This window comes from Myotis daubentonii, chromosome 14 (assembly GCF_963259705.1).
Source record: "Myotis daubentonii chromosome 14, mMyoDau2.1, whole genome shotgun sequence".
NCBI classification, from domain to species: Eukaryota; Metazoa; Chordata; class Mammalia; order Chiroptera; family Vespertilionidae; genus Myotis; species Myotis daubentonii.
In genome coordinates this window covers 54,909,172-54,936,518 of record NC_081853.1, presented here as the reverse complement: position 1 = coordinate 54,936,518, position 27,347 = coordinate 54,909,172, and the positions used below count along the sequence as shown (strand labels likewise).

Sequence of the window (27,347 nt, the reverse complement as noted above, 5' to 3'; positions counted from 1 at the left end):
CGCCCCCTCAGAGCACTCAGAAACCGAATGATTCCCGCAGAGAGCACAGCCGGGGAGCCCTGCATTAATTAAACCTAGGTTATAAAGCGCCAATTCTGAACGTGTCAATGGTGTGATTCAACTGGCTTCCAAGGTACCAGTAAGACGACATAAAGTAAAATGAAATGGGTAAGTCCACCCAACCTTTTGTTCCGTGGCAGAAGTCTCTGGAACAGCTTTTGGCCAAAGGTGAAATTACTCTCCACAGGTGGGGGAGAATATTTATGTGTGGAATCATTTAAGGTCTGAGAACCGGTATGACAAAGGACATTAATGTGTTGGTTGTTTGGGATGACTTCTTAGGTCTTATTGTTGAACTCTGAAGCCGTTTCGTGAGTGTGATGCCGGCTGCAAGGCAAACATTGCCACCTGCGCAGAGGACGTGACACTTAATTGCCATAGCTCATCAGCGGGCAGGAAGTCGGCTTCATTCCGATAAAGACGCGGCTCCTGTCTAAAAGTAACCCTCACCCGTGACTTTTGCTAATTGCGTTTCTCTGGTGACAAACGTCGGCAAGGCTGAGTTTGGACACGTGCAACACTGCCTGAGGTGAATGGATACACGCTCATTCTTCTTCTGGGCTCTCGCTTGCCGGCTCATTTCAGAGGAGCAGTCCGTCAGCGCGCACAGCAGCCTCCTTCCTGCAGCCTCGGAGAGCCCGGCCTTGACCGGGACGCTCCCTGTGCGGAGGCCTGGGAACCCCGACCCCAGAGCCGAGGTCCGCAGGACACCCAGCCCTTCCCGCACCTGCTCGCTCCTCTTCTCCATCGGCTTCCACATTGATTCTTCCGCTGACAGATGCACTTCAGGTAACGGCTCCGAGGGCAGAGGGTCCTGAACCCCAGCCGGGATCTGCGTGGGGCCCTTTCACAGAGACCAGTGAGCTGCGCCCCAGTCTTCTAATCAGAGCGACCAACACAACAAACCTGCAAAGCAAACCTCCCGGCTCTGAGGTGCGGGAGGGCTCCGCAACCCACCATCCATGCTCCGCACCTCACGCGACAAAAGCTAACGGCTTTGCGCCCGGAACGCCGGAGACACCCGAGAAACACGCTAATCTGTAGGCTGCCCTAAGGGATGAACCGAGCCCTCGTACTAACACTCGTGGGCTACGCGGCTTCAGCCCTTTCTCCTTTTCTCCGGCACCCTAGGGTCCTACGAAGTCACCTCTATGGGATCCCCAGAAGGGTGACTAGAAGTTTCTTGGGGAAAGATACTCTGAAACCTAAGCTGTACAGTCCCCCCTGCCCATCTGCCTCACAGTAGAGTCGCCATGCCCTGGCCGGTGTGGCTGTCGGTTGGGCCTGTCCTGATTCCCTGTCGGGCAGGTGCCTGGGTCGTGGGCTCTATCCTTGGTGGGGATCGGGCAGGAGGAAGCTGGTCAATGTTCTGCTCTCACATCAATGTTTTTCTCTCTCTCTCTCCCTCCTTCCCTCTCTCTTCCGCCTTTCTCTCTAAAAATCAGTGCAAAAAGCAAGACACAGCATCAGGGAGGGTTAATGCCACTAGTCATGCTAACTAACCAGTCCAACAGACATGTCCTGGGGACTCCACCCCCAGGCACGGACTCTGCAGACGGGCCTTCCTGGGACTCGAGCATCAAGTCAGGTCCTGAGTCTGATCCCTGATGGCCAGGTGCCCTCTACCAAGCGGGTGGCGCCTTCAGCTGACGGAGAGGATGCTGCCGGCATGACGGGGCACAGGCGGCCCTGGGAGCATAGGACTGTGTGCGCACACTCTAGAGCCGCTGCCAGGGCTGCACCCTGACTTCCCCCGCGCCACGTGACCAGAGCCTGCTCCTTAATGTGCTCCTATGTCCTCCGAACGACCCTTTCACAGGGGTCGCCGAAGACCATCGGGAAACACACATATAATTAATTAGATATTGTTTTTGTGATGAATCACTATGCTTTAATTATGTTCAATTTGTAACAATGAAAAGACATCCTGCATATCAGATATTTACACGACGACTCATAACAATAGCAAAATTACAGTTATGAAGTAGCAACGAAAATAATTTGATGGTTGGGGGGTCACCACAACATGAGGAACTGTATTAAAGGGTTGAGGCATTAGGAAGGTTGAGAACCACTGCCCTAGAAGGTCTGGCTCAGTAGATAGAGCGTCGGCCTGAGGATCCGAAGCGATTCTGGGTTTGATTCCGGTCAAGGGCAGGTACCTTAGTTGCAGGCTCCTCCCCGGCCCGGGCCCTGGTCGGGGCGCGTGCAGGGGGCAACCAATCAATGTTTTTCTCACATCAATGTTTCTGTCTTTCCCTCTCCCTTCCACTCTCTCTAAAAATTGTTCAATGGAAAAATATCCTTGGGTGAGGATTAACAACAACAAAAATATCACTACACATGCGTGGCTCTTGCTCAGGTGTGTCCCCCCACCCCACCCCCGCAACGTTCACCCCAGCATGAGGGCAGACGGGGCGGGGGGCTCTCTTCTCCTGCATGAGCTTCTGTGAATGTTTGGGATTAACGTCTTCAGAGGCGGCAGGGAGGGGGCCAGAATCGCTGTGTATAAAGGTTTCTGTTTGCAGGGACAACAATGGGATTCTCGGCTGATGTGCTCGCCTTAGAACTTAGGTGGCTAAAGCCTTCGAGGTTACAGATGAAAACTTTAAAACATGAGAGAGATACCTGATAACACTCGAATCACAAAGACCTATTAATATCAAAAGAGAATCCAATCTCTGCCGCTTTAGAAAAGACTCGAACGCTCCACCTGGTCTCTGATGTATGAATTCCCTGGGAACCGGGCTGGGGTCCTCTTCAAAATACAACCGATCCCAGAACACGGCCAGGTGATGAAGTCATTTCAGGAGAGACTGAACACGGTGCATCAGAAACTAATTTATTTTTCTCTTTTCTGAGAAGCAGGAACACGAAGCAATTACCCACCGCTTAGCTCAACTCCAAGAGCCGCTCTTAACGACAATGCCAGCGGGTTCCGGCCAGAATCTCCTCCCATTGCTCAGGTCTTGGCTCCGTCGGCTTCGAGAGCCAGAGACATGTTTGTAAAATCCTCTAATGGAGAATCGTAGATGAGAATGTGCCCTTTCTCTCTCTGCACCAGGTCTAGCTGCTGCTTTTGCCTTTGTGTTTCCATAGCAACCATCAGAATTCAGGGTAGGGACCAGCCAACGCCATGTCTTCTACAGGGATTTTTAATAACCTCCCTGCCTCTCTCTTTCTCATCTTATTTCAGCTAATTGATTTCAGATGGATGATAGGTAGGTAGGGAGACAGATAGAAGATAGATAGATAGATAGATAGATAGATAGATAGATAGATAGATAGATGATGGATGGATAGATCGATCTAGTTTTATCATCCTCAACCACAATTTCCATGGCGATAATTTCTGATCCAGAATTCATTAACACTTGCGACTGAATGTCACTTCAAACCCCAACTCCTGAGGTCATTTCCAAGTTTATGTGTCACTGCTCTGCCCGTCACTATGCTACAAAGTCTCACCTACCAGCTCAGTAAGGCTAATTCCAACAAATCGGCATCCTGCATACTTATTCACTTCACGTACACAAAAGGCCCTTTGTAAAGCAAACGCAAGTGATAACGAGAAGGAAAGAGATACCACGAACACTCTTTCAGCCACCGCCCCTTACACAAAAAACATAATCTTGCCACAACCTGTCTGTCCCCCGCTCATTCCAGGAGAGATCATTCCTCTCCTGCATTTTATTTTTATCCATCGCTTGTTTTGCTCTACAAGTTTGCCACCCAAAATGACACCCCTACACAATATTTCATTCTGATGGATGTCTGAACTCCCATAAATGAGACCACAGTGCATGTGTGTCCAACCTATTCCCAAGGCTCAGCAGTCTTCCCTGCTGGGCTCTACTTTTGTCTGATTACACAACAATGTATTCATTCTCCCGGCTGGGACAGGACTCCTGTGTTTCCCAGTGTGTGGAGCTTTAACACGTCTTGTTGAAGAAACCCTCCCGACCCTGACGTCAGGAATATTGTTAAAATACTCCTCTACCGCACGGCGCCGTCTTGAATCCACCGGGAAGGAAGCATCTCCGTGAGGTGAGAGAGAGGGCTCCAGAGGAAGGCTGTCTGCGTGGATGGTCAGCGTTTCACACCTCCCGTCTCAAAACCAGAACGAAAGAGAAGCCGGCTGGCTCTTCGCACCTCTGTCAGAGCTGCGTGGGTTTGTTTCCCGGTTCTCTGTGCAGTTCCACGGCCTGCACACCGCCACGCGGGCTAGTGACACAGTCTTTCCACGGGGCCACGTCCCCGACTTGTCCTTAGTCAAGAGATTCCACCCAGTGGCCCCTCTGTCCCTCATATCCTTGAGTCAGTAGGTCACACTCCACAGACAGACAGACCAAAGCAACCACCAGAGACTTCTGTTCAGTTGTCCTGTAGATCAATTCATGGAGAAGCGACATTTCAGCTTCCCTAGTCTTTCGACCCGTAAGACGGATATTTTCCCCATTTGTGTAAATCTTTGAAAACGGTTTTCATACACGTGGACACCTTTCAGCTATGAAGTTCTCACGCCTCTCTGTTGGACTGGCTTTCGGTGTCTGTATTATTCTCCCCTTCACTCTCCTTTCTGTGACTTTACTGTCCCCTCAAGCTAGCGCGTTCATTTTCATCTCAACACGATGACACCTAAGAAGCTGGCATCACCAACCACCACCCTCTCTTCTGAGACCAGTGAGGATGAGAAATGTGTGTCCACGTACACAATGCTCTAGCCGCGTCCAGCAAGTGTCCAGTGCAGAATCTCCACCACCGTCACTTCAGAACGCATTCCAGGGCCCTGGCCGTCTCTCATTTCACTTAGAAAGTACTTAGAAATATGGCTATTAATTTGCAAAGATATAAGACTTTTCCAGTTTTCTTTTCATTATTGATTTCTAACTTAATTGCATAGGGTCATCTTGTCTTCCCAGCTAGTAAATCACCAAATGTCGAGGAAATGTGCTCTTCCGGTTTAGCGACCGTGCTGTGCCGTGGTCACTGGCTGGGTCTTTAAAACTTCCACGTGCCTGGCATGGATGATTTTTCTGCTTGAGTTCTCAAATAATGAAAAGATAAGGCGAAATGTCTTTCATTATTATGATAGATTTGTCTATTTCTCCATGTGGTTCTGTATTTTTCTTCACATAGTTTATCGCCATGTGCACTTAGAACTAATCCAGGAAGCCTTTTTATTTTATTTTTTTTTTAATTTTTATTGATTTTTTGCAGAAAGGAAGGGAGAGATAGAGAGTTAGATACATCGATGAGAGAGAAAAATCAATCAGCTGCCTCCTGCACATCTCCTACTGGGGATATGCCTGCAACCAAGGTACATGCCCCTGACTGGAATCGAACCTGGGACCTTTCAGTCCACAGGCCGATGCTCCATTCACCGAGCCAAACCAGTTTCGGCCTGGGAGCCTTTTTAAAAGAAGGTCTGAGGTGCCTGGCGTTAATTCAACCACGCCTGCTCTCGTTGGCATAGCATTTGGCTGGGCTATCATTTCCACCTTGTGGTTTAACGGTTCTGTATCCTTGTGCTTTAGGTGTGTTATGCTGTAAATGGCTTATGGCTTTTTATTAACTGGAGCATTTAGTCCATTTGCTTTTATCTTTAATCAGTGATATATACCTGAATTTATTTCTAGTTTTTAAAATGTCTGCTCATCTCACTTTGTATTTTCTCTCTTTTTCTTCCTCCTCCTCACACCACATGGTTTGATAATCATTTTTTCTATACTTTTAGAGTAATTACTCTATAAATATTAAGGTGCACACGTAACGTGCAGAGTCTACATTGATCTAGCTGTTCTCGGCAATCATTTCAATCCGGTCCCCACCCCGACTTGTGGGGTAAGGCCCCCGTGTTGTGCATGTGTGTTTTAGAAGCGCGTGCCTGTTCTTCCGCTGTATCCTGCGAGCGCTTTGATGTTCTTTGAGTTCTTCAAAGTTTAGAACTCCGTGAGGAGAAACTGCCACACGGCAGCTGGTGACAGCGTTCTACATAAGAATCTATTCTGTGAGCCTCTGGTTAGGATCACATGACCTTGCCCCCTCTAAGATCAGGGAAGATAGCCAGTTGTGATGGTTGGTCATCAGAGGTCCCCTGAGCATGGCAGTGATGCAGTCTTAGTTTTGGTGATAGTTACTGACCAATGACCCCCTCCAGAGTAAGCAGCTTGCAGTTTCCATGACTACTGTTTACAGCAGGCATGACTGCTAAGCATCTTCTGAGGGACTCCCACGGTGACGTCAGGTACGCTTTAGGATTAGCTCTGAGCCACCTCACCTCTAGAAGTTACCTGTGTGACTTCTCGCTAGAAGCAAGCTTTCATGCTCTCTGCCCCAGACCCTAACCTGGTGGCCCAGGGTCACGTGCTGCAGCCACGGCATGAGGGTGAGTCGCCCAGGAGGCTGTGTGGGGAACAGAACAGCTGCTCCGACGGACAGCTGCCACACCCATAGTGAACTGCAAGATTTAGGAATGACCTGTGTGAACCCTGCTTGGGGATGACTTGTTACTGCAGCATAACTCGCTGACCCTAACTAATACCATGTGCAACTTAGTTCTCATCATGAGGCAATAGATACTACATTTCCCCAAATTAGACACAAGGTTACTGGATGGAGTGCAGCAACCTCCCATTGCTTTCAAGGTCATCCATCCACTTCTACATGTCAAGACCTGGAAGAGAATTCCCCTTATAAAAAAGATATAAGGCGCACACGCGCTGATTAAACAAATAATGTGTTGTTTCATTAGAGCTCAGAACAACGCCTACCGCGCACTGGACAAAAACGTCTGTAAGTTGAAATCTCCACCGTAATACTCACTGGGAACTATAAATTCTATTTCTTCCGACATAGCCACTCCCAGCTTGTTTGAAGCGAGGCAGCGGTACTTCCCCTGGAAGTGAGCTATTTGCCCCTCATTTGGGATCCGGAAGGTTCCTGAGTTGTTGGAGGCAATGACCCGAGGGTCGGAGAGGTCAAAGGGCTTGCCATCTTTTGTCCACGTAAATCTGTAACGAAAGCTCAGCTTAAGGACGTGGAAAAACGATATCTTGTATTCAAGTATTTATACACCAATGCACAGAAGTGACAAAACCAGGACATTTAATTTCTGGCAGAAAGTATGTTGCATGGACCATCAGAGAAGACATCTGACAAGAGGCTGTAGGCTGATGTGTAATCTCTCCAAATCCCTGAATTGAAGCTCAGTCCCCAGTGTGATGGGGTCAGAGGCGGGGCCATGGGAGAGGATGAGGTCACGAGGGTGGGGTTCTCGAGAGCAGGGTCAGTGTCCCTATGAAAGAGAGCATTCTTCCCTCCCCCAACCCCCCTCCCGCCACGTGAGGCTACAGAGAGGGGACGGCTGCCTTGAACCAGGAAGCGGCAGGAAAGGGGATTTCACACCTGAAGGCCTCAGGTGGGAGGCCGCTCACCTTGGCTCCGGATTGCCTTTAGCTTCACATTCGATTTGAAAATATTCATCAAAGGGAAAGGCGACTTGCTCTTTTGACTGTTTTGTGATGGTTGGAACCTGTGGAACTAAATGGTGAAAACACTGAGTGAGGTTAACTAGTTACCACATGTGCCATGGGTTTCATGGAAGGAATGCAATTCGGTGCCACTGCTTCATGTTGTCGTATATTCCATTTTATTAGAAATTAAAGCTAAAAATCCTTAAAATATTTATTAGTCCATTAAAAATAATCCCATCACAGGTTGAAATAAATAACGTTTTATTAAAAGAAAAAACACAAAGTAGAATAAGAGACCTGGCATTGTTTCATTTTGCTGCAAATCTCTTTATATCCTAGAAGATGTGGGTTCTCATATATGCCTGCAGCAAATCTGTTGCTGAAATTGTTTTGCTTAAAGATCTCAAGAAAAAAAAGAGGAAAATAGCCTAGCAGGTGTGGCTCAGTGGTTGAGTGTCAACCTATGAATCAGGAGGTCTTGGTTTGATTCCCGGTCAGGGCACATACCCAGGTTGTGGGTTCGATTCCCCAGTGGGGTATGCAGGAGGCAGCTGATCGCTGATTCTCTCTCATCATTGATGTTTCTCTCTCTCTCTCTCCCTTCCTTCTCCTCTGAAATCAGTAACACACACACACACACACACACACACACATATATATTTTAATAATAAAGATAAGAAGAAAACCCAGCCTCACACAGGTCTGTCCGTGAGCGGGTAAAATATTTTCCAGTCCCATCTGGTGACTGTGGATAGTCCCCTAGAGAGTGCACCAAAACCCACCAAGTGGCAGTTTCTTTTTCTTTCTTTTTTTTACATTTAATACAAATGTTTTTGTTTGTTAATCCGCACCCAAGGATATTTTTCCAATGATTTTTAGAGAAAGTGGAAGGGAGGGGGAGAGGCAGGCAGAGAAGCATCTATGTGAGAGAGACACATTGATTGGTTGCCTCCTACACACACCTTCACCAGGGCCGGGATTGAGCCTGTAACTGAGCGAGGTACATGCCCCTTGACCGGGATCGAACCCGGACCGCTCAGTCCATGGGCTGATGCTCTATCCACTGAGCCAAAAAGGCTGGGGAGAGTGGCAGTTTCTTCATTGCAATGCGGAGTCTGAAACCATAGCCAGAAACTATTCAGACTCTGTTGTCGTAAAATGTCTGATCCGTGGATTCTTCTTAATCATACCTAATCTGGTAACATCACACAATAACCGTTTGGGAAAATTATTGGTTCCCTGAGTGACAGCCATCCGCCAATCCTGATATATTTCATTACACAGTATTCCAAATTCACTTTTGTCAATATCCTCACTGATCGGACCAGAAAAGCCGTCCCTGTCGGGGAGCTGTCAGGCTCCGAGTGGAGAGTATCGGTTTGCTAATTTTATCAATGAAACACATATTGTCAGCTGTCCACCTTGACATGACAGGGTCCATTGATCCACTGGGAGTAACATCTGCCACGTACCCGTTCCTGTAATCTCGGTCTGTTGTGTTCTTTGGAGTAAAAATGGTGCTCACGCCACGACTCGGTGAAGGGATGGGACCACCTGGGGCCTTGGTCAGAGGCAGAACCACTTTATGTGGATGTCCCGGTTCAGCCACAGATTATGAAGAAGAATGTGCTCAAGAAAGGACACTGAATAAGAGCAGCAATGTTTAAGTGCTTCACCAAGGACCATCTTTTTTAAAATTTATTTTTTATTGATTTCCGAGAGGAAGGGAGAGAGAGGAGAGATAGAAACATCAATGATGAGAGAGAATCATTGACCGGCTGCCTCCTGGGCGTCCCCTCCTGGGGGATCCAGCCCACAGCCCAGGCATGTGCCCTGACCAGGAATTGAACCGTGACCTCCTGGTTCATAGGTCGATGCTCAGCCACTGAGCCACACTGGCCTGGCTGCACAAGGACAATCTTAAGCAAAACATTTGTTTTGTTTTGTTTTGTTTTACTGAGAGGAGATGGTTGTGCAGAACACCCTGCCTGCTGGCCCAGCTGGCTGCCAACACCTTGATCTCTGCCAGGGTGACACCAACTACCCCCGTTGCTTTTGTAACATAAAGCACCTGTTTGCGCAGCAAAAAGCAACAATGCCAGGCGGTGTTACTGTGAAAGGTCTGATCACAGACTGCCCGGATGTGCCCCTGGGACTGGAGAGGTACTAGGGTCACCTATCATGGACGCTCAGCCTAGGACAATAACTCCATGCCACTTCCAATTTTAAAATTCTGTTTTCTGTATCTGTGCCTAATGAATCTGATAATCATGTTTTACTAACTTAGGGGCATTAGCCTAGGTTCAGGCTTTATCCACTGGGTACTGGTAAGTATTTTAATAACATCCATATCTGCACGGACAGTTACCTTGCTTCTGGTTAATGCTCTGTCTAAGTCAAGCAGGTCTTGAGCTGAATGCATATTCGTGTTACTCACATTTTACTACCGTTATAAATGGCGCACAATAGCCACGGTCCCTGAGATATCAGCTAATGGCTTGTGAACAACTTGTTTGTGAGAGCATTATTCTCTCCTAAATTTGCTAAGGTTGTAAAGTCTCGGCATAACTAATTGTTCCAGGAATGAAGCTCACCACCTCTGGGTGTTTATAAGAATAGATATTCTACATTATAAATTCTTTCTCCATAATTAGGCCAATTACACAGACACCAGACGTGCTGGCATTCAATTTGAATACCTGCCTCCGTTTCATTTGCTCCAGAGTCCTGAAATAAATGGGTAATATTCACTTGCTCTGAAAACAAGTCATTAATATTTTATAACAATTGTTGGTGAAGGACTGTGCGCCACGAAAACGCCTAAGTTGCTGAGACAACTGGAATGAAAATGAGCATTGCGGATGGAGACAAAAATCTCACACCTTCACCACCAATGGACCCGAGGAGGGAAGATGGAGAGGAAGCAGATGTTCTCAGAGAGGAGGGAGACTGTGAGTCGGGAACTGGCCTGGGTCAAGTGTGAAGTGAGCCTCTTTCCCTGGAGGATCACGGAGAACTCGCTCCGAGTGAGGCACTGCTACTCAAAGCAAAAGAACCTTCCGAGGACGAATTCTTTCAGGCCCTTCCCCGCATTTCTACAGCGAGGCTGGAGTACAGTGTGTGTGAGCCGGCAGATTCACCTCGACTTAGAGAACCTCGAATCTGTACGTCTGGGGAGTGGGTCAGCGGGGTTTCTCAAGCAGGGGGCCAGGGAAACCTGCCCAGGAGAGTGGGGAAGTGACTCTCATGGGGGGGGGGGTGCCCTCAGGTGCAGGCCCACAGTATGTGATGTCCTGTAACCTCAGGAAGCCTCGGAAAGTGGTTCCCAGCACATTAGCTAACTCGGCCGGAGTGACGGCCCCTTCTGGTCACAGGGGGACTGTCTGGGTTTCTGAAGGGCTAGCAGCTGCGTATTCGACTTTCTGAGGCCCAGACTAATTCTCCAGAACTCGGACGGCCTGGAGGCCCTTCCCAAGGTGGAGAGTCTCAGGAGCCCCAGCACACATTGTTTATAACTCTCAAAGTCACAGGTGGAAACCCAGGGGGATAAGCCTTGAACTTCATGGACAAAATATCTAAGTAACTTCTCAAGGGTCTCTTTATGTCCCATGAGCTTATCACACAAGGGAATGTCCCCAAATTCCTACACTGGAGTTAACACGCTCTACATACAATGCATTTGCAGATGTAGGGGCAGAAACAGAATGTTGGGGACCAGCTAGAATTGTAGGCAATATTAATCCTGTTCTGTTAACTATGATTGTTTTATTTTGATTAAAGAAGCCACATTCTAACCTGGCTGGCAGCTGCATGTGGGACCTGGGAGCTCATCTGGAAATGCAACCTGTCCTCCCCCTCAGGGAGTTGCCTATGGTCATGGAAAGATTAACAACCTGTTGCAGAAAGCAGAGCTGCCAGCCCTTTGAAGACCCCCAGCCCTTGCACATCACTAGCCCTTTGAGGATCCCCAGCCCCTATTCCCTGTAAAGTGCCCATTGGGCCTACCCTTTGCCTACTTCCCATGTAATCTTTGTCCTTCCACCCAATATTAACACCTGGCTTATAGTGAGGTGGGGGGCAGAGCAGATTTTTTTTGAATGACCTCCTGCTCTCCCATGCTGCCAGCAGGACTGGAATCAACACTCATATATGATTCAACCCTGTCTCTGCTGAACTGGCTCAAGTAGTGACAGGCAGTCGGACCCACTGATTGTCTGGTTACACAGACACATTGGTTTTTTTTTGAGTTTTTAATTATTCTCACTTAATTAAACAGATTTATGATTTTTTAGATCTGCATTCATCTTACCAACATATGCTAGGATGTAAACTTCCATAACAACCACAGACGGAGCTCTTGCTGTAAATTCACAGGACAAGGTGCCTACATCTGCAGTGGGTGCCGTCGGACGTGTGTATGTGCGCACTATAAAAACGGCTGCTTAACACTTTCCTATCTCATTTTTCATTCCTACATATATAGTCATTTTTTAAAAGAACACAAAGTTTATTCATTTCCTTTTTTTGTTATGATTGGTTGGGTACCAGTAATTTCTAAATCATACTTGTCCCTAAAATAAACGAACCTGAGTATATAAAAGGAGCAGCTGTTGGTTGTACTTGAGACTATCTTATACGGCAAAATACCTCCTGATCTCTAGCCTATGTTCCCATAGGCCAAGCCTGCAGGGCGGCAAAAGGCCTGGGCTGTGAGGAATGGCGCCGGGCAGCGCAGTGCAAGCCACGCGAACACCGAGGAAGACACAGGCAGATTCTGACGGAGTGCTGGGAAATACACAGAGATATGGTCGAAACGCCTCCTCAATCTAGACATGTCCGACGTGAAATCAAAGTGCACATGAGATCCCCGAGAGCCGGTACTGACGCCGTCACCCTACCTGAGAGCGGGATCTCAGAGGCGCTGGCGAAATGCAAGAGGAGGGACAGGAGAGAGAAGACGGCTCCGCCGGCACCGGGCAGCCGCTCCATTGCTCTTCCGGGAGGAGGACGCGCAGAGGACGGGACTCTGTTCCCTCTGTCCTTCCGGTGAAAACGGAGGGGAATGGGGTTGACCTGGAAATGCAGAAAAAAATACAGACTAACACAGACTGGAAGCTATATACTCTAAAATGTCAACATCACAGAAATTAAATATATTTTTCTGTTTTTTGTTGTTGTTAATCCTCACCCGAGGATATTTTTCCATAGATTTTTTAGAGAGAATGGAAGGGAGGGGTGGAGACAGAGAGAGAGAAACATTGGTGTGAGAGAGACACACCCATTGGTGGCCTGGATAGGGCTTCCATTAGTAGTAAAAAATATTTTCAAATGTGTCTTTACGGAAAGAATGACTCCGATCCACAAAATAAAATGTGTTAAAAATTACAACTGCTTTCATTATGAAAAGCTGAGCGTTGCCAAACTGCAAACACTAGTTCTACCCACTGGGAAAAGCTTGGGGACACCAACTGTGTGGCTGTTTCTAAGGGGGAAAGTATGAGGGAAACACGGTAATGCCTTGTCCTTCAAAGTTTCCTGGTCCTTCTCGCTTCGAAACACATCGAGAACAGTGATCCGAGTTCACTGTTTAGAGCTATGTATCACTCGTCACCTGCAATCTATTATTTAATATTCTCTGCCATTAATATTCAATGCCGATTTCTTTAAGGCCATTGCATGTGCCTGTTTAATGAGCTGTCCTATTTGTGAAGGGAAAGGCTTTCAAAACCATGATGCTATTAGGAAACCACATTTCCAGATTAATACATCATCCTACCCTGAAACGGAGCACAGAAACAACCAGGGGCCTCGTAAGGGAGGGCCGGCTGTTTCAATTAATCTCCCGGTGCCTCTAACAGCCACAGACAAATAGCCTTGGGTGCTAATTGCTCAGTAGCAATGATCTGCCTTTTGTAACGACATGGTCTTGATCCAAGAAAGTCTCTTCCACAAAAAGAAAGGAACATTGAGCTCCTGGCTTAAAATGAGACTGTAAGGGCCCAGCCGGTGTGGCTCAGTGGTTGAGCATCGACCTATGAACCAGGAGGACACAGTTCGATTCCCAGTCAGCGCACATGCCCAGGTTGCGGGCTCGATGCCCAGTGTGGGGTGTGCAGGAGGCAGCTGATCAATGATTCTATCTCACCATTAATGTTTCTATCTCTCTCTCCCCCTCCCTTCCTCTCAGAAATCAATAAAAATGTATTTTTAAAAAACCATAGTCACCACCCACATCACTACACATCAATGAGGAGAGAGAATCATTGATCACCTGCCTCCTACATGCCCCACAGTGGGGAATGAGCCAGCAACCCAGGCATGTGCCCTAACCGGGAACTGAACCATGACCTCCTGGTTCATAGGTCAACACTCAACCATTGAGCCACACCAGCTGGGCAGTAAGTACACTTTGAAACAGAAAGATAGCTACACAATTATATTCCCATCCATCTTTCTTCCAAGAATCTGAGTCTGAGGCCGCACACCCGATGAAAGCATTCATGGAATCTCAGGATGGAGTTGGAACCAAGACAAGAAAATACACTAAAACATGTCTGAGAGCCAGTGACCTCAAGCTGATGTCTGACTGGTCGGGTCCAATGACATCACCCCTGGTCAAGAAAAAGAACCAATGAGTTTTCGTGAATTGGACCTGGTGGTTTACATCGCCCTCCTCTCCCCACTCATCCTGGGGAGGAAGAGGTCATCCTGACATGGAACTCAAAGGAAACAGATGTCTTAGTGGCCAAAGGGGACCCTTCTCGCCGGACTCTGGTGCCCTGGAGAGATTAGTGTGATCGGGATTTAGAACACGCTTGTTTCCAGAACGGAAACACGGGCCGACATGCATACTGCACAGGAGTGCCCCAACATGACGACACGGAAAATCAGCCCTTGTTTCTCCAGAACGACAGCCCCTAACACACGTGCATCCTCCATGTTTCAGGGGCCTCCAATTGCCCACATCTTCCTCAAACAGAACCACTCACTTACATTCATCCTCTGCTCTAAGAAGTGTGTGTGTGGGGGGGTGGGGGGGACTTGGCCTCTGTCCATTCGCCCGGCCTCCCTCTACACGCAAAGGCACTCTGGCCTGCTGACCAGTGAACAGGAGCGTGACGTGTGTAAGACACGGCCCTGAGTCAGCAGGTGACATCCACAGCCTTCCTGTGCGGCCTGGGGGCGCCCACCTTTCTGGCTCATCTGCACACGGGACAGAAGCATCGCTGCCTGTAGCATAGGGTGAGGTCAAGTGAGGTCACATGTTTGTCAGACATAACAGAACAACGGATGGAAAGTACACGGCACACTAACGGCAACCGTGTATCGCACTGTGTTCACCACCCACATCACGTCTCCTTCCACCACCATTGATCACCCTCTACTCTCTTCCACCTCCCCCCCCCCCCCCTCTGAGAATCACCACACTGTTGTCTGTGTCCATGAAGTCTTCTTCTTTCTTTCTTTTTTTTTTTTTTTGCTTCCTCCCTCCACCAGCCATCTCTCTACAGGAGGCTCTGGGTGCAGAGCAGAAGGGGCTACCCTGACCCCTCCACCGGAGAATCAAGTGCTGTTCCGGCCACACTGAATTCTAATGTTGGGATGAACTCGGAGCATCTCAATTTTAAACAAGACTTTTGTACTCAGGAAGCTTGAAACAGATCAGCAACTTTCATTACAGTTGCAGGAAGGGATACGTTATGACCATGGCATCCAAAGCGAAGATTTAAGAATGACGGAGGAGGTTTATGTTAGTATAACAGTCAGGGACAGCGCTCTCACTTAGGATGGTTTACATTTCATTTTCCTTCCGCACACAGGGCTCAGCAATCCCTGAGCTGCAGAAGCAAGCACTGATGGCCGGCACTGGACCTGCTCGCGATGGCCATGGGGCGGACCTGTCCCCTCATGAGACTCCTCCCCAGTTCCGCAGTCAGGGCTGCCAGGGAGGAAGCCCACACATCACCCAACACCGTGAAACTGGGGAAGGATAAACATAAAGAAAATTAAGAGGCTTTTGTTCCGCCTCCTGCTTGGGGAAGACCATGCATCAATTTACAAGTGTCATAAACACAGGAATGCTGAGATAACTGTTAATGGCTTTCTGCTCTGAAAACAAAGGGAATATTGTACATCTGGCCATATCCATTCACACTGTTTCATGTCACTGACGTGACAAAGGAGTGGCTCCCAGCGATAATCCATCCTCCGCAGAAGAGCAAAGAAATGCAGACTTTTCTCTAAGCAACCTGATCGCATTGGGAAAATGTCAGCTTTCACTGATAATTATGTTGGATAGACCAGTATCATTAATAACACCATTGATTTAATTAAATGGCAAGAGACTGCAGGTTGAGCTCCAGCTGGAACAGAATTGCACATACGTAACCAATATTTTTGGTTTCCCCTTTTATTTACTCATACACACAAATTCTTACTGAGGAGATGCTGTACTGACATTTAATTCAGAGTCTTTCCTAACAGAGGGAAAGAAAGGAAGCCACCCAAATCCAGACTGTGTGCTGCAGGAAAGGAGACCTGGCCTTCCATGCTGGCTCAGCACCGTTCCTGGTGCCTTGTACACCGTCCTGCCCAGGGGGGAAGTTTTTGTTAATTGAGGAAGAGCACAGATGTGATAGGGGCAGAAATAGAATATTGGGGACCAGCTATAATTGTAAGAAATATCAATCCTGCTCTGTTTACCATGGTTTTGTCCTGGTTAGAGAAGGCACATTCTAACCTGGCTGGAGTTGTATGGGACCTGGGAGCTCACCTGGAAATGCAGCCCATCCTCCCCATCAGGGAGCTGCCTATGGTCATGGAAAGATTAACAACCTTGTTGCAGAAAGCAGAGCCGCCAGCCCTTTGAAGATCCCATGTGCCTACTTCCCCATGTAATCTTTGTCCTTCCACCCAACACAAGCAGTGGCTTATGGTGGGGTAGAGAGAAGATTTCTGTGGATGACCCGCTGCTCTCCCATGCTGCTGGCAGGATGGGAATAAACACTCATATATGATTCAACCCTGTCTCTGCTGAATTGGCTCCAGTAGTGACGGGCAGCCCAGACCCATTGATAGTCCAGTTACAGATGCACTAAAACATACACGATTCAGGTGTACAGCTCAGTGAATTTTTACGTAAGTTTAAATTCGTGTAACCACTTCTCCACCTTTTACAGGTTCTCGTCCCAGGAGCAGTCCACTGCCTTCATTCCCAGAGATTTCCAGTTCCTGAGAGAGATCTGTATGTATGCCTCTAACTACTGGATCCAACCAGGTGGAATCTCCCCCCGGGTGGTGTGTGGGTTAGGTCTGAATGGATATAATAATCTTCAAGTTTAAAGATATTTATTTACCATCAGTTACAATAACACTAGTATAAAGCCTATCAAATTAAGTAAGAAATATATGGAACAACTATAGAAATTTTCCTAATTCCATCAGTTAATGACTATTATCTCCTTAAAAAATTGGCTAAAATACAGTAAAAATATTTTCTCCAAAGGAAAAAAAAAATATCTGCAAGTACAGAGTCTAAAACTTTACATCCTACCTGTCAAAATCTCAACCAACAGGTTTCCATCTCTTCTAACTTGAGTCAAAACTTTTTGGATTATATTCTCATCTGAAATAAATGATACATTTTCTAAAATTTGAAAACTACAAAATATGGAAGAGAGAAAACCTGAGTGAGTTCTGACGACTATAACCAAAGGTCAACTTTGGGAAGCAAGTTCTTGCATTAAAAAAGGCCCCTCATAACTGCTGTCATTTCTCTCCACCCGCCCCCGCATCACAAAACCCCAAACCAGAGGCCCCAGCAGCGCCTAACAACTACCCCATTGATGGGCAGCTGACATTACATCAAACCTCAGCTCTCAGAACCGACTTTCTCCTTTCCACTTTCCTCAGGTCTTTCAACACCTTCCCTCCATTCACTCTCTCTTCATTTATTCCTTATGTATTTCAACTTTGTTCAACGCCAAGAAAAGAAATGTCCAAAAAAAGAAAGGGGGTGCTTCCAGGTGGAAGTACTTCCAGGTGGGAAGCTCTTGTCTGAACCCCCAACAAGAGACCAATGACATAAAGAATGAGTGCAAATAGCGCCCACTGAGTCTGGGAATCTTTGATAAAAAAAACAATCAGAAGCACGGAATTTGGAATTGTTTCAAAGAAATGAACAAATTACATGGCAAGTGTTTTATGATAGCTATTAATTATGTTTTTATTCATAAAGAACTGATTTTAAAATATGCCTATGTTTTGGGTGGTTTTCACCTGTTTCCCACTTTTCTGTATGAATCAAATGTTTTGAATGAGGACTGTGACTTATGAAATGAAAACAGGGCTCACAAGATGTCACGCACCTGCCTCGCCCGCGGCTATGAGACTGTAGCTTCCCGCCCTTCCCGGCCCGCCCACAGTGCAGGAGACAATCAGTGAGTCTGAGTGAGCGAGCGAGTGAATTTCATCCACACGTCTACAACAATACACTCGGTGCCAACGTAAGAGCCAGCGAAATTCCAGAGAGCCTTCTTTCTCATTCATCGAAAGACGACGGAGAAATTAATTTTCTGAGTTACTTACTAAAGTAAATACGGATTTGATAGGTACAACATGGATCTAAACCTTGCTAGGTGTGCTGCAATAGCACAGGCTAACAGGACTAGAACTCCCAATGAATCTCATTAATGTTATCAGTACCTGCTGGAGGCCAGCTATAGCCACAGCTCCGAGTGGCCCTGACAAGTGACGAGCAGCCACGGGTGACGCTGTCTCAGATTCGCTTTAGATTTCTTCCGCGTCGACTGTGCGAGGGTTCTGTGGACGTGGCTGGATTTTAATCGATCCCTTGCTGTACTGAGGTAACATTTGAAAGGTTTTCATGGAAACTCTTCTACATGTCTAATCAAATGTGGCGAAACTGGCTACTACAGCTATCTTTATTTTTTAAATATCAGAAGGCCTATTCATCCGCATACTAGATGTTAGGAGAATGTCCCATCGCAAAACATGGGGTGTTCAAGCTACAGGCGGGTTCGCTAGAAAAGTCTGTCAGACACCCAACATGGGGTGACTGGGTGGGGAGCGCACTCCTGTGGCCAGAACCTCACAGCCTCTGCCCTGGGTCCGCTTCCTTGCTGAGTTCTATCAGCAATGCCCCAAATAAACCCCAAAGGACTCACAGACCCGGAGAACAAACATACCAGTGGCTGCTAGAGGGGCGGGGGGTGGGGGAGCCAGGGAACAAAGTGAAGGTGGTTACAGAATAGTCACAGGACATAGAGCACAGCACAGCCAATACAGTCAGTAATATTGTGATAGCTATGCGTGGTGCTGGGGGGAGGGGGGGATGAGACTTAGGAGAGGGATCACTCAGAAGCTATATAAACATCTAAACACTATGCTGTACACCTGAAACTAATATAATATTGAATGTCAACCGTAATTAAATTTTTTTAATTTTAAAATTAAACAAACCAAAAAAAAAAAGCAATGCCTCAAAGGTTACCAGCTGGGACTCCGCCGAGCTGGAGCTGACAGTGGGGTGGGGGCATAACCACACGCGTGTGGAGTGTGCGCACGCGTGTGAGCAGACGTGAGGGAGCAGGGGAGTCCAGCTGATGAGTATTTGTTCACCTGGGAAACCTCAGCCGAACACGGTCACGAAGCACCTGCTGGACGGGTTACTGGAGAGAAGGACAGCGCACCCCATCTTCCTCTACGCCTCGGAAACTACCAGTATCTACAGACAGAGCCCAAAGATACACACACGCACAGGGCGGACTGAGCCAGGCCGCAGACATCAGACATGAGGACATGCCGTAAACGTTCCGGGTGGAGGTTTTATCCAATTAGATGCGCGTATAAATCTGAAGACACACCATTAACCTTAACCTGAGACCAGGCGAGGGCGTTACGGAATGAACGGCAACGACAGGCACTCGATCGTCAACAGGGACTTTCGGCTCTGACAGCGAGCAGCAGGTCATCCTCATTATCAGCTGCATGGACATGAAGCCCGTGACCAGACGCTGATAACCTTCCGGGGACAAGGCCGTGTGAGGAAGGGGGGCCCAGAGTGCAGGGGGCTGGGGGGGTGCCCACTCTGATTTCTGTCACTATTTCCCAGCCCTCTGCTATTTTTTCATCTCTTTTGTTTCGTGCCCACATTTCTTTGTTCATTCCCTGAGGCAAAGGCATCCAGGGCAATTTATTGCTTAAAAATGGTGATGGCTGGATAGTGATACTAAAACTTTAGACTTAGTTTCTCTTCAAATTTATAATTCATAGAAACATACCTCTTGTGAAGCCAGAACTTTCAGGGGGACCATGATGAAGCAAACCCACAGCGAGCGAGAGGTCGGGGCACAGGAAAGGGATAAACTTACGCATAATCCCAGGCCAGAGGTTGTCCAAGTGGCATTTCTTTATTTAAATCCAAATCCGACGTATAGGTCTTTTGTGGCAAGTAGTCTAATAGATGCACGAATGCCTAGGTGTGTTAGCAACATTAAGCTTATTGCTCTATAAATCCTAAGACGCCATCTTGTTCTACTCAAGTCATGAAATACCAAGTTCGATTTCTTGGTACTTAAGAGAAATTTATAAACAGCTTACAATTTGCTTTGGCTCATGGTCACTACGGCGATGGATTTAGCGCCGACAGAGCCGACCTATGACCTCTGCAGTTTGTGAAAGTTCGTGCAGATTCCTGGGCTGCTGACCTAGGTCTGTGGACCCTTCACATCCTGTAGTCACTTCCCATGAATAAGAAATAGGGACCCACAGGCAGTATCAGCCCATGTGTCCTTCTGAACTGATTGATGACAGTCAGACACAATGTTGTGGGCCAGAGCAACACGGCTCACTCCAAGATATATGTCAGAAAGAGAAATTAATGCCATGCCTTTTGCTTCTAATACTAAATTTTAAAAAAAATTATACTCTGTTTTCATTTTCACATACCATTTTAAATTAGCTTTTGTGTATTTCACAATAAAAGTGAATCCCTGTAAAATCCCCAAAGAAAATATTAAATATATTAATATAGAGACTATTTTTAAAAATTAGATCAAGAATGAGCGTTAAAGATCACATCTCCCCTCTCCCTCTCTAGACAAGGTGTGAACACTTCCTGACAGTTTTCTAGAGAAATATATGTACCCTACAATACAGTGCATGATTTGTCCACTGTTACATACATGCCATCATATATCGATGATATTCAGTTACGTGAAGATGGCGAGTTACTGAGTGATCTGCACAGAACTCAGGTAAGGATGATCTGTAAGAACTCAGGTAAGGCTCTTCCTGGGGCAGTCATGACTTACTGGGTATTCTGACCTCATTTTGGGAGAGACGGAAAGATCTCCAGCTTCTCTGGCCATCACTTTATCTTGGCAACAGAGGTCATGGCCAACATTATGAATGTTCTTGCGTTTGTCAACTTCCCTGACATTAATTCATTCATTGACTAGTTCTCAATCCAAAGAACACTCGTCTACTCTACGGCAACTTTCTCTCACATTGTATTTGGTGACTACTTGTTAAAATCACCTGAGTGGCTAGCAAGCGGCAGTGACAAGGCGTTATGTAAATATTTTGATGAAACCTGAGGTAAACGGTGAGCCATGTTAATTTCTTCCTTGTAGGGGATCCATCCCTTGAATGAGACCTCACACTAATTTACTGGAGAGTAACTGATAAATAAAAGCTCCCGACTTGCTGTCTTTTAGGGGGAGGGGCCCCAGACAGGGAGCAGTTTCCATAGTTACTGCACGACAACAACGTTAACTACCACGGGGCACGGTGCGTCTTTAGAAGCCGTGGTTTCACGGCAAGAATTCCACAACTTTCTCCTTACACTTCACCTAGGCCCGTGGTCGGCAAACTGCGGCCCCTTGAGTGTGGCTCTTCCACAAAATACCACGTGCGGGCGCGCACGTACAGTGCGATTGAAACTTCGTGGCCACACTCAAGGGGCGAAAGAGCCGCATGTGGCTCGCCAGCCGCAGTTTGCCGACCACTGAACTAGGCAATACCGAGCCTTGGCAATAAGCAACATGATTCCCAAAGCGTGCTTCTCGGAGCAACTGGAAACCACCGCCATCGCGGGGTGCCACTCAGGGGAGGGAAGGGGCTCCCACACGTCGTCCCTGTCGCTTGCTTCTCGGCTGAGAACTGCCCGTAGGAGGCATGACCCAGCGCCCTCCGGTTACCACGCAGCTGCTCTTCCTCTGTCCTGGGAATGGCCTCCCCCCGGGAGGTCCCCCAGCTCCTTAGCTCAGGACACCCCTCAGCCTCCACTGCCCCGCTCGCCCAGTCCCATGTCTTGCGGTTCCGCACACAGGAAGTTAACTTTGCTTTTCTCCCGTTCACCTGTCTCATGTCAATGTACTTATTAGAGCGGCCGAAGAAACTAGAGACAAGAAGGGAAAGTGTTCGGGCCCACAGGCCCTGGTGGGTGACTCGGAGCCCAGCAACGGCTTCTGAAGGGGAGAAGGGTTTGGCATAGGGTACGTTAGTCAGATCATTTCCAGGAAACAGCAGGCACAGGCGAAGCTCTAAAAGCAGAGAGCTGCCCGGCCGGTGTGGCTCAGTGGCTGAGCGTCGACCTATGAACCAGGAGATCTCACCTTTCGATTCCCAGTCAGGTCACATGCCCAGGTTGTGGGCTCAATCCCCAGTGGGGGTGTGCAGGAGGCAGGTGATCCATGATTCTCTCTCAACATTGATGTTTCTTTCTCCCTTTCCCTTCCTCTCTGGAATCAACTTTTAAAAATGGATAACCTGCCCTTCTGTGGGAGACATTATCTCATTGGAAAGGGGTCTCAGACGCTCACTGGACCAGGGGGAGGAGGAGGAAGAGGAGCTGAAATCGCAGCAAACCCTCACCTAGCAGCGGTCCTCTGCGTACTGTCTTCCTGGCCGCCCACAGCCGCCTTCCTCTCCCCACCCAACACTGCCTTCAGCTCAGGAGACAGGTTGGACCATCTTTGGAAGTTACTCGGTTCCCCCGGGCATCCCCCATGTTATTAAAAGTATCTGGTTTTTCTCCGGTCAATCTATCTTTATTATAGGGGCCTCGGCAGAAAACCAAAAAGGGTCGAAATAAAATTATTTTCCCTCCCCCACACTTTCAAAGCACACAGTGTTGGATAGTTCCTAGTCCAGCACCCCTTCTCATGACGTCGCCCCACCTGTGGGATTGCTTTTGTTTAAGTCTTGCACATAAATCCCTTTCTCTCCCTCCTCAAAGGGCACGCGTGTTTAAGCAGCTGCTCTTCTGCGGCTTTGGGCGTCAGAAACCCTCCCGGTTAAACCCCGTGTGCGCTTCAGCGTCTGCCCTGGCACTTTGGTGTGGCGGCCGGTCCTGTAAGGGGGGTTTGGACTCCCAGCTCCTCCTCAGTCCCTCAGGCCTCCCCCCAAACGCAAAGCCCAGCCCTTTCTCTAAACCTGTTAGATGAGCGAGGGGATTGGGGGGGGGGGGGGGCAGAGTGTACCTTACACACAGAATGACACGTGGAGATTCACTTACGGCTGAAACACCCAAAAAGAAAGAAAAGGAGGGAGTGGTCCTTGTTTACACCATCAGGCAAACATGTCATCCAGCGGGTGGGCTTTTCTGAGCACACCAGTTAAGTGATACCACGTGGGTAACAGGGGTTCTGATTCATTTCTTTCTCCACTTAAGTCAGAAGACTGAAAACTACCTGGATTCTGGCTGTCATTCTAGAATCTTCCGTAGCCTCCCCAGCCCGGCAGCAGGAAGCACACAGCACACACGTGGTGTGTTCAGTGAAGTCTACGTGTCCCCATGGCTCAGACCCTCACGGAATCTTTGACGGGAGCACAGAGGGGACGTGGGGATTAGCCGGTGTCTCACCAAACACCTGGACGCACCCTGCCTGGCTGGAATTTCTGCGTACGTAGCCCATAGGTGTTGTCTCTGTTTCACACTTCTTTTTTCAGGAAAACGGGGGAACGACCCTGCTGGCGCAGAATTCGGCATTTCTCTTCCAGCTGAGAAAGATTTCTGGAATAGTTTCTACCTCAGTCAGCGTCTCTAAGCCTTCACCAAGGTCCCGAGACTCTACTATTGAAAAGCAGGACAATGTTTATTTAGTAAATTAGCCTAAAGCAGTGTGCTGTGTCTATGCATTTAGATCCACAACCAATCAATAAACATTGACTGGGTCTATGATAAGCCCATAAGTCAGTTTGATAAAAACCATTAAAAAAGCATTGGCACTTTGTTTAGGTAAGAATATCAATTCCCCCCCAACAAGATTCACCTCCTGGGCGTGGCGACTCACAGTGAGCCATTATACTGGCTGCTAATTTCCACGGTGGAGCTACGGACAGCGTTTCTGATACAATAATTTATGTGGAAAAGAATTACCTTTATGCTCAGTGAAATTAGCCAGTCAGAGAAAGACAAGTATCGCATGATCTCACTCAGATGTGGAATCTAATGAACAAAATAAACTGAGAAACAAAATAGATCCAGAGAGAAGCATGGGACAGACCGAAGAATCTCAGAGGGAAGGCAGGGGAGGGTGGGAAGAGATTAACCAAAGACCTTGTATTCTTATATGCATAACCCATGGACACAGACAATAGTGTGGTAAAGGCCTGGGGGGTGAGGAGTGGAGAGGAGGGGGCCGATGGGGGGGAAGGGGAACATATGTAATACTTTCAACAATAAAGAGAAATTTTTTTTAAAGGATTTACTGAAAGTATAAAAGTGGACCCTTGATTCCCGTAAGTAAACTGGCAATAAATAAGTAAATGTTAGAGGGAACAGAGCCGTGTGGTCCAAGGTAACTGTGTCGCCGCTCCGGGCCTGAACGACTGGGTCCCATCCAGGCAGCGGCGGCCCTGCCTGCAGCCCGCGGTGCCCTGCAGGTTCCCGACCTGAGCATCTTTAAGGAGAGCGATGAGTCTGCCACTCAGATGCTCACAGGATTTAAACCCCAGTCAGCGTTTCTGGGGAGAGAAATTGCTAGAAACAGCCTTATCATCCCAAGAGCTTGTTCAGAGCAGAAGATGCAGTGAGGAGTGAGATAAGAAGTAGCAGAGTTTTAATATTATGACAAGTGCGGGATGAACCCCGTCAGCTTCTCTTTCTTTTGTCTCACACTGATACAGAGCAAGCACTTGGGCTCCTGGAGTAAAAGTCCTGCCGCGGAAGGAGTACTGCAATATGCAAAGGTGACATTCATAAGGTGAGCTGTGGGAGCCAGTTTTCCTGTTGTGAGCTCAAGGGCCCAGCTGTGGGCTCAAGGGCCCAGCTGTGAGCTCAAGGGCCCAGCTGTGGGCTCAAGAGCCCAGCTGTGAGAGCCTGTGAACCAGGATTGTGAAAATGGGGGTAATGGGCTTCATGAATCAGGTCCATGATGAATTTGTTCATTTATTGTTCATCATTGTAATCTTGATCCATTATAAAAGTGGGATTATAAAAGTGGGACACATAACAGGGGAACCTGAACAGAGTCATCAGGAGGCAGGCGCACTGGCCCCTCCCCGGCCTTTCCCACCAAGCACCAGGCAGGTCCCCCTCAGCAGTGACTCTGGAGCAAGGGAAACCCTGGCTCCGGTCCTGGCTATGTCATTTCTGGAGGAATAACGCTGCTGATGACGGAGCTGTCCCTTGTCAGGCACGGGCTATGGAGGATGCATGTTACCCCCAGAAGGCAGGAATTGTCAATACCCCCATTCTACAGCTGAGTAAACTGAGGCAGAGTCTAAATAACCTGAGAGCAGCGCTGGGAGGAGCCAGGGTGGAGCTCCAGGCACAGCTGGGCCCGGCCGCTTCATGTCTAACTCCCCTGCTGGAGAGGGAATTTAAGGGGAGAACTGAGATGGTTCTCTTTCCCGGCTCCTTTATCCGTCTGATCACGTTCTCACGACTACTGCATTTTGTCCTCAATCACTTAATTGCAGCATAAAAATATACTTTGCCTTCTCGAGTGGCACTAAAAGCCCATGATTTTTGTAGAGAAAATGGTGGGAGGGACTTCATCAGCTTTCACTAAAATGCCCGCATCTCCAGCTGCACTATCTTCCAATGAGAACAATGAGAAGTATCACATTGAATTCTTCCCTTTGTAGGATTCTGCTTCCCATGCTAGACTGACTGTGAGCTGATCCACATCTGGCATAAGCTGATGATGTGCTCATGAAGCCCGGATCCAGTCACCCTTGCAACCAGCCTTTCCCTTGCAGCACACACACCTGCTTTTATTTAAAATATATATATATATATATATATATATATATATATATATATATATATATATATATATACATATATATGTATATATATACGTGTGTGTGTGTGTGTGTATATCCCTCTCCATTCCTCTCTAAAAATCAATAAAAATCTATTTTTAAAAATGATATTTAAAAACCTGCAACCCAGGTACGTGCCCTTGACCAGGAATCGAACCTGTGACCTTGTGGTGAACAGGTCAATGCTCTAGCCACAGAGCGAGACTTGTCAATGAGTTTGGAACGGTCCCTGGTGACTTGCACACAAACCCCTGGTGTGGTTCCCAGGTGCAGACAGGTAAGTCCAGCAGCGATCGCCCCTTACACTCCGAACACAGGCCTGGGGGCCGCAGAGAGGAGTCAGCATGAACGACTTCCTCACTCCCAGCTCTGCTCGGGGCCCCCCTTCCCATGCAGGTCCCCCCTGAAATGTCACCTTGGAGTCCCTCCTGGTCCACTGATCTAAGGTAACCCCATCGCTCCCTCATAACTCCGAGCTTCATTGTCAACACAGCACTTGTCTTGCTGAGTTATTTCCCTTTTATTCTGCTTCTAACCACAGGGGTGAGCCCATAAGGGAGGGGACTTATACTCCACTCATGTGTCCCCAAGACCTCGCACAGGAAGCGCAGGTAACCGCACACCGCAGATGGTTGTTGGGTGACACCTGAGTGCAGAGACCAGTGAGAGGCGAGTGGTGGCTCAGTGGGCTGAGCGTCCTCCTGTGCACCAGAAGGTGGCGGGTCTGGCTCCTGGTCAGGGCACACTCCTAGGCTGTGGGTTCAATCCCCGGCGGGTGCCTACGGGAGGCAATGGATCCATGTTTCTCACATCTGTATCTCCCGCTCCCTCCCCCCACGTCCTCTCTCTCTAAAATGAATAAACATATTGTCGGGCAAGGATTAAAATCGGGCTGGACAACATGGGTACAGATCTCTCCTTCACGTGAAGGTTTTATGCTCTGAAAGGAGAAAACAAATGCTTGCCAAGTGGAGGCACTAACACATCCTCAAGGGCCCGGTGGAGTGCCACCTCCTCCCCGGGCCAGCATTTCATTTTTACGGTGTCGATTAATCGCGTCTCAGCAGCCCAGGAATCCCGGTCCAGGTGATTCCGCCACGGCCGCCTCCCGTCTTTGGGTGTCATCCTCCTGGGTCCCCCCTGCTCTGGACGCAGATCTTCGCCCCTCTCCCTCCATCATCCCCGCACCTCCCTCCTCCGAGAGCCTCGCCATCAATTTCCCGGAGCAGACAACAGGACTAATGTATACACTTTCCAAGGGAACCGCAGAATGATAAGGACCATTTATGAGACGCCAGGAGAAACAGATGACTCCGGAGTTCACAGCACCCGGTCCAGACCAAGAGCAGCCGCTCCGGGCTCCCAGAATTCCTCAGAGAGGAAAGGGAGAGATGACCACATGGTTCTCCTTCATGGTCCTTGACTAGGAAAACCCCTCAGAATGTGAGACGCTCAACCGATCGCAAGGTTAAGGGGCCCCTGGAGAAGACAGCTTCCTGGGAATTAAAGTGAGTG

General features: G+C 48.1%; 1 protein-coding gene across 9 annotated transcripts in view; it reads right to left on the bottom strand.

Moving 5' to 3' along the window:
* CHL1 (cell adhesion molecule L1 like) overlaps positions 1-27,347 on the bottom strand; it is a 96,379-nt gene that overhangs the window by 38,406 nt on the left and 30,626 nt on the right. For all 9 annotated transcript variants that reach the window (XM_059664551.1, XM_059664552.1, XM_059664547.1 and 6 more), the window contains 3 exons: positions 12,434-12,608; positions 7,497-7,602; positions 6,886-7,073 (listed from right to left, as the gene is read on the bottom strand). In XM_059664551.1, the coding sequence (XP_059520534.1) occupies positions 6,886-7,073; positions 7,497-7,602; positions 12,434-12,524 (385 nt within the window). In that variant the 5' untranslated portion in view covers positions 12,525-12,608. The remainder of the gene's footprint in view (positions 1-6,885; positions 7,074-7,496; positions 7,603-12,433; positions 12,609-27,347) is intronic.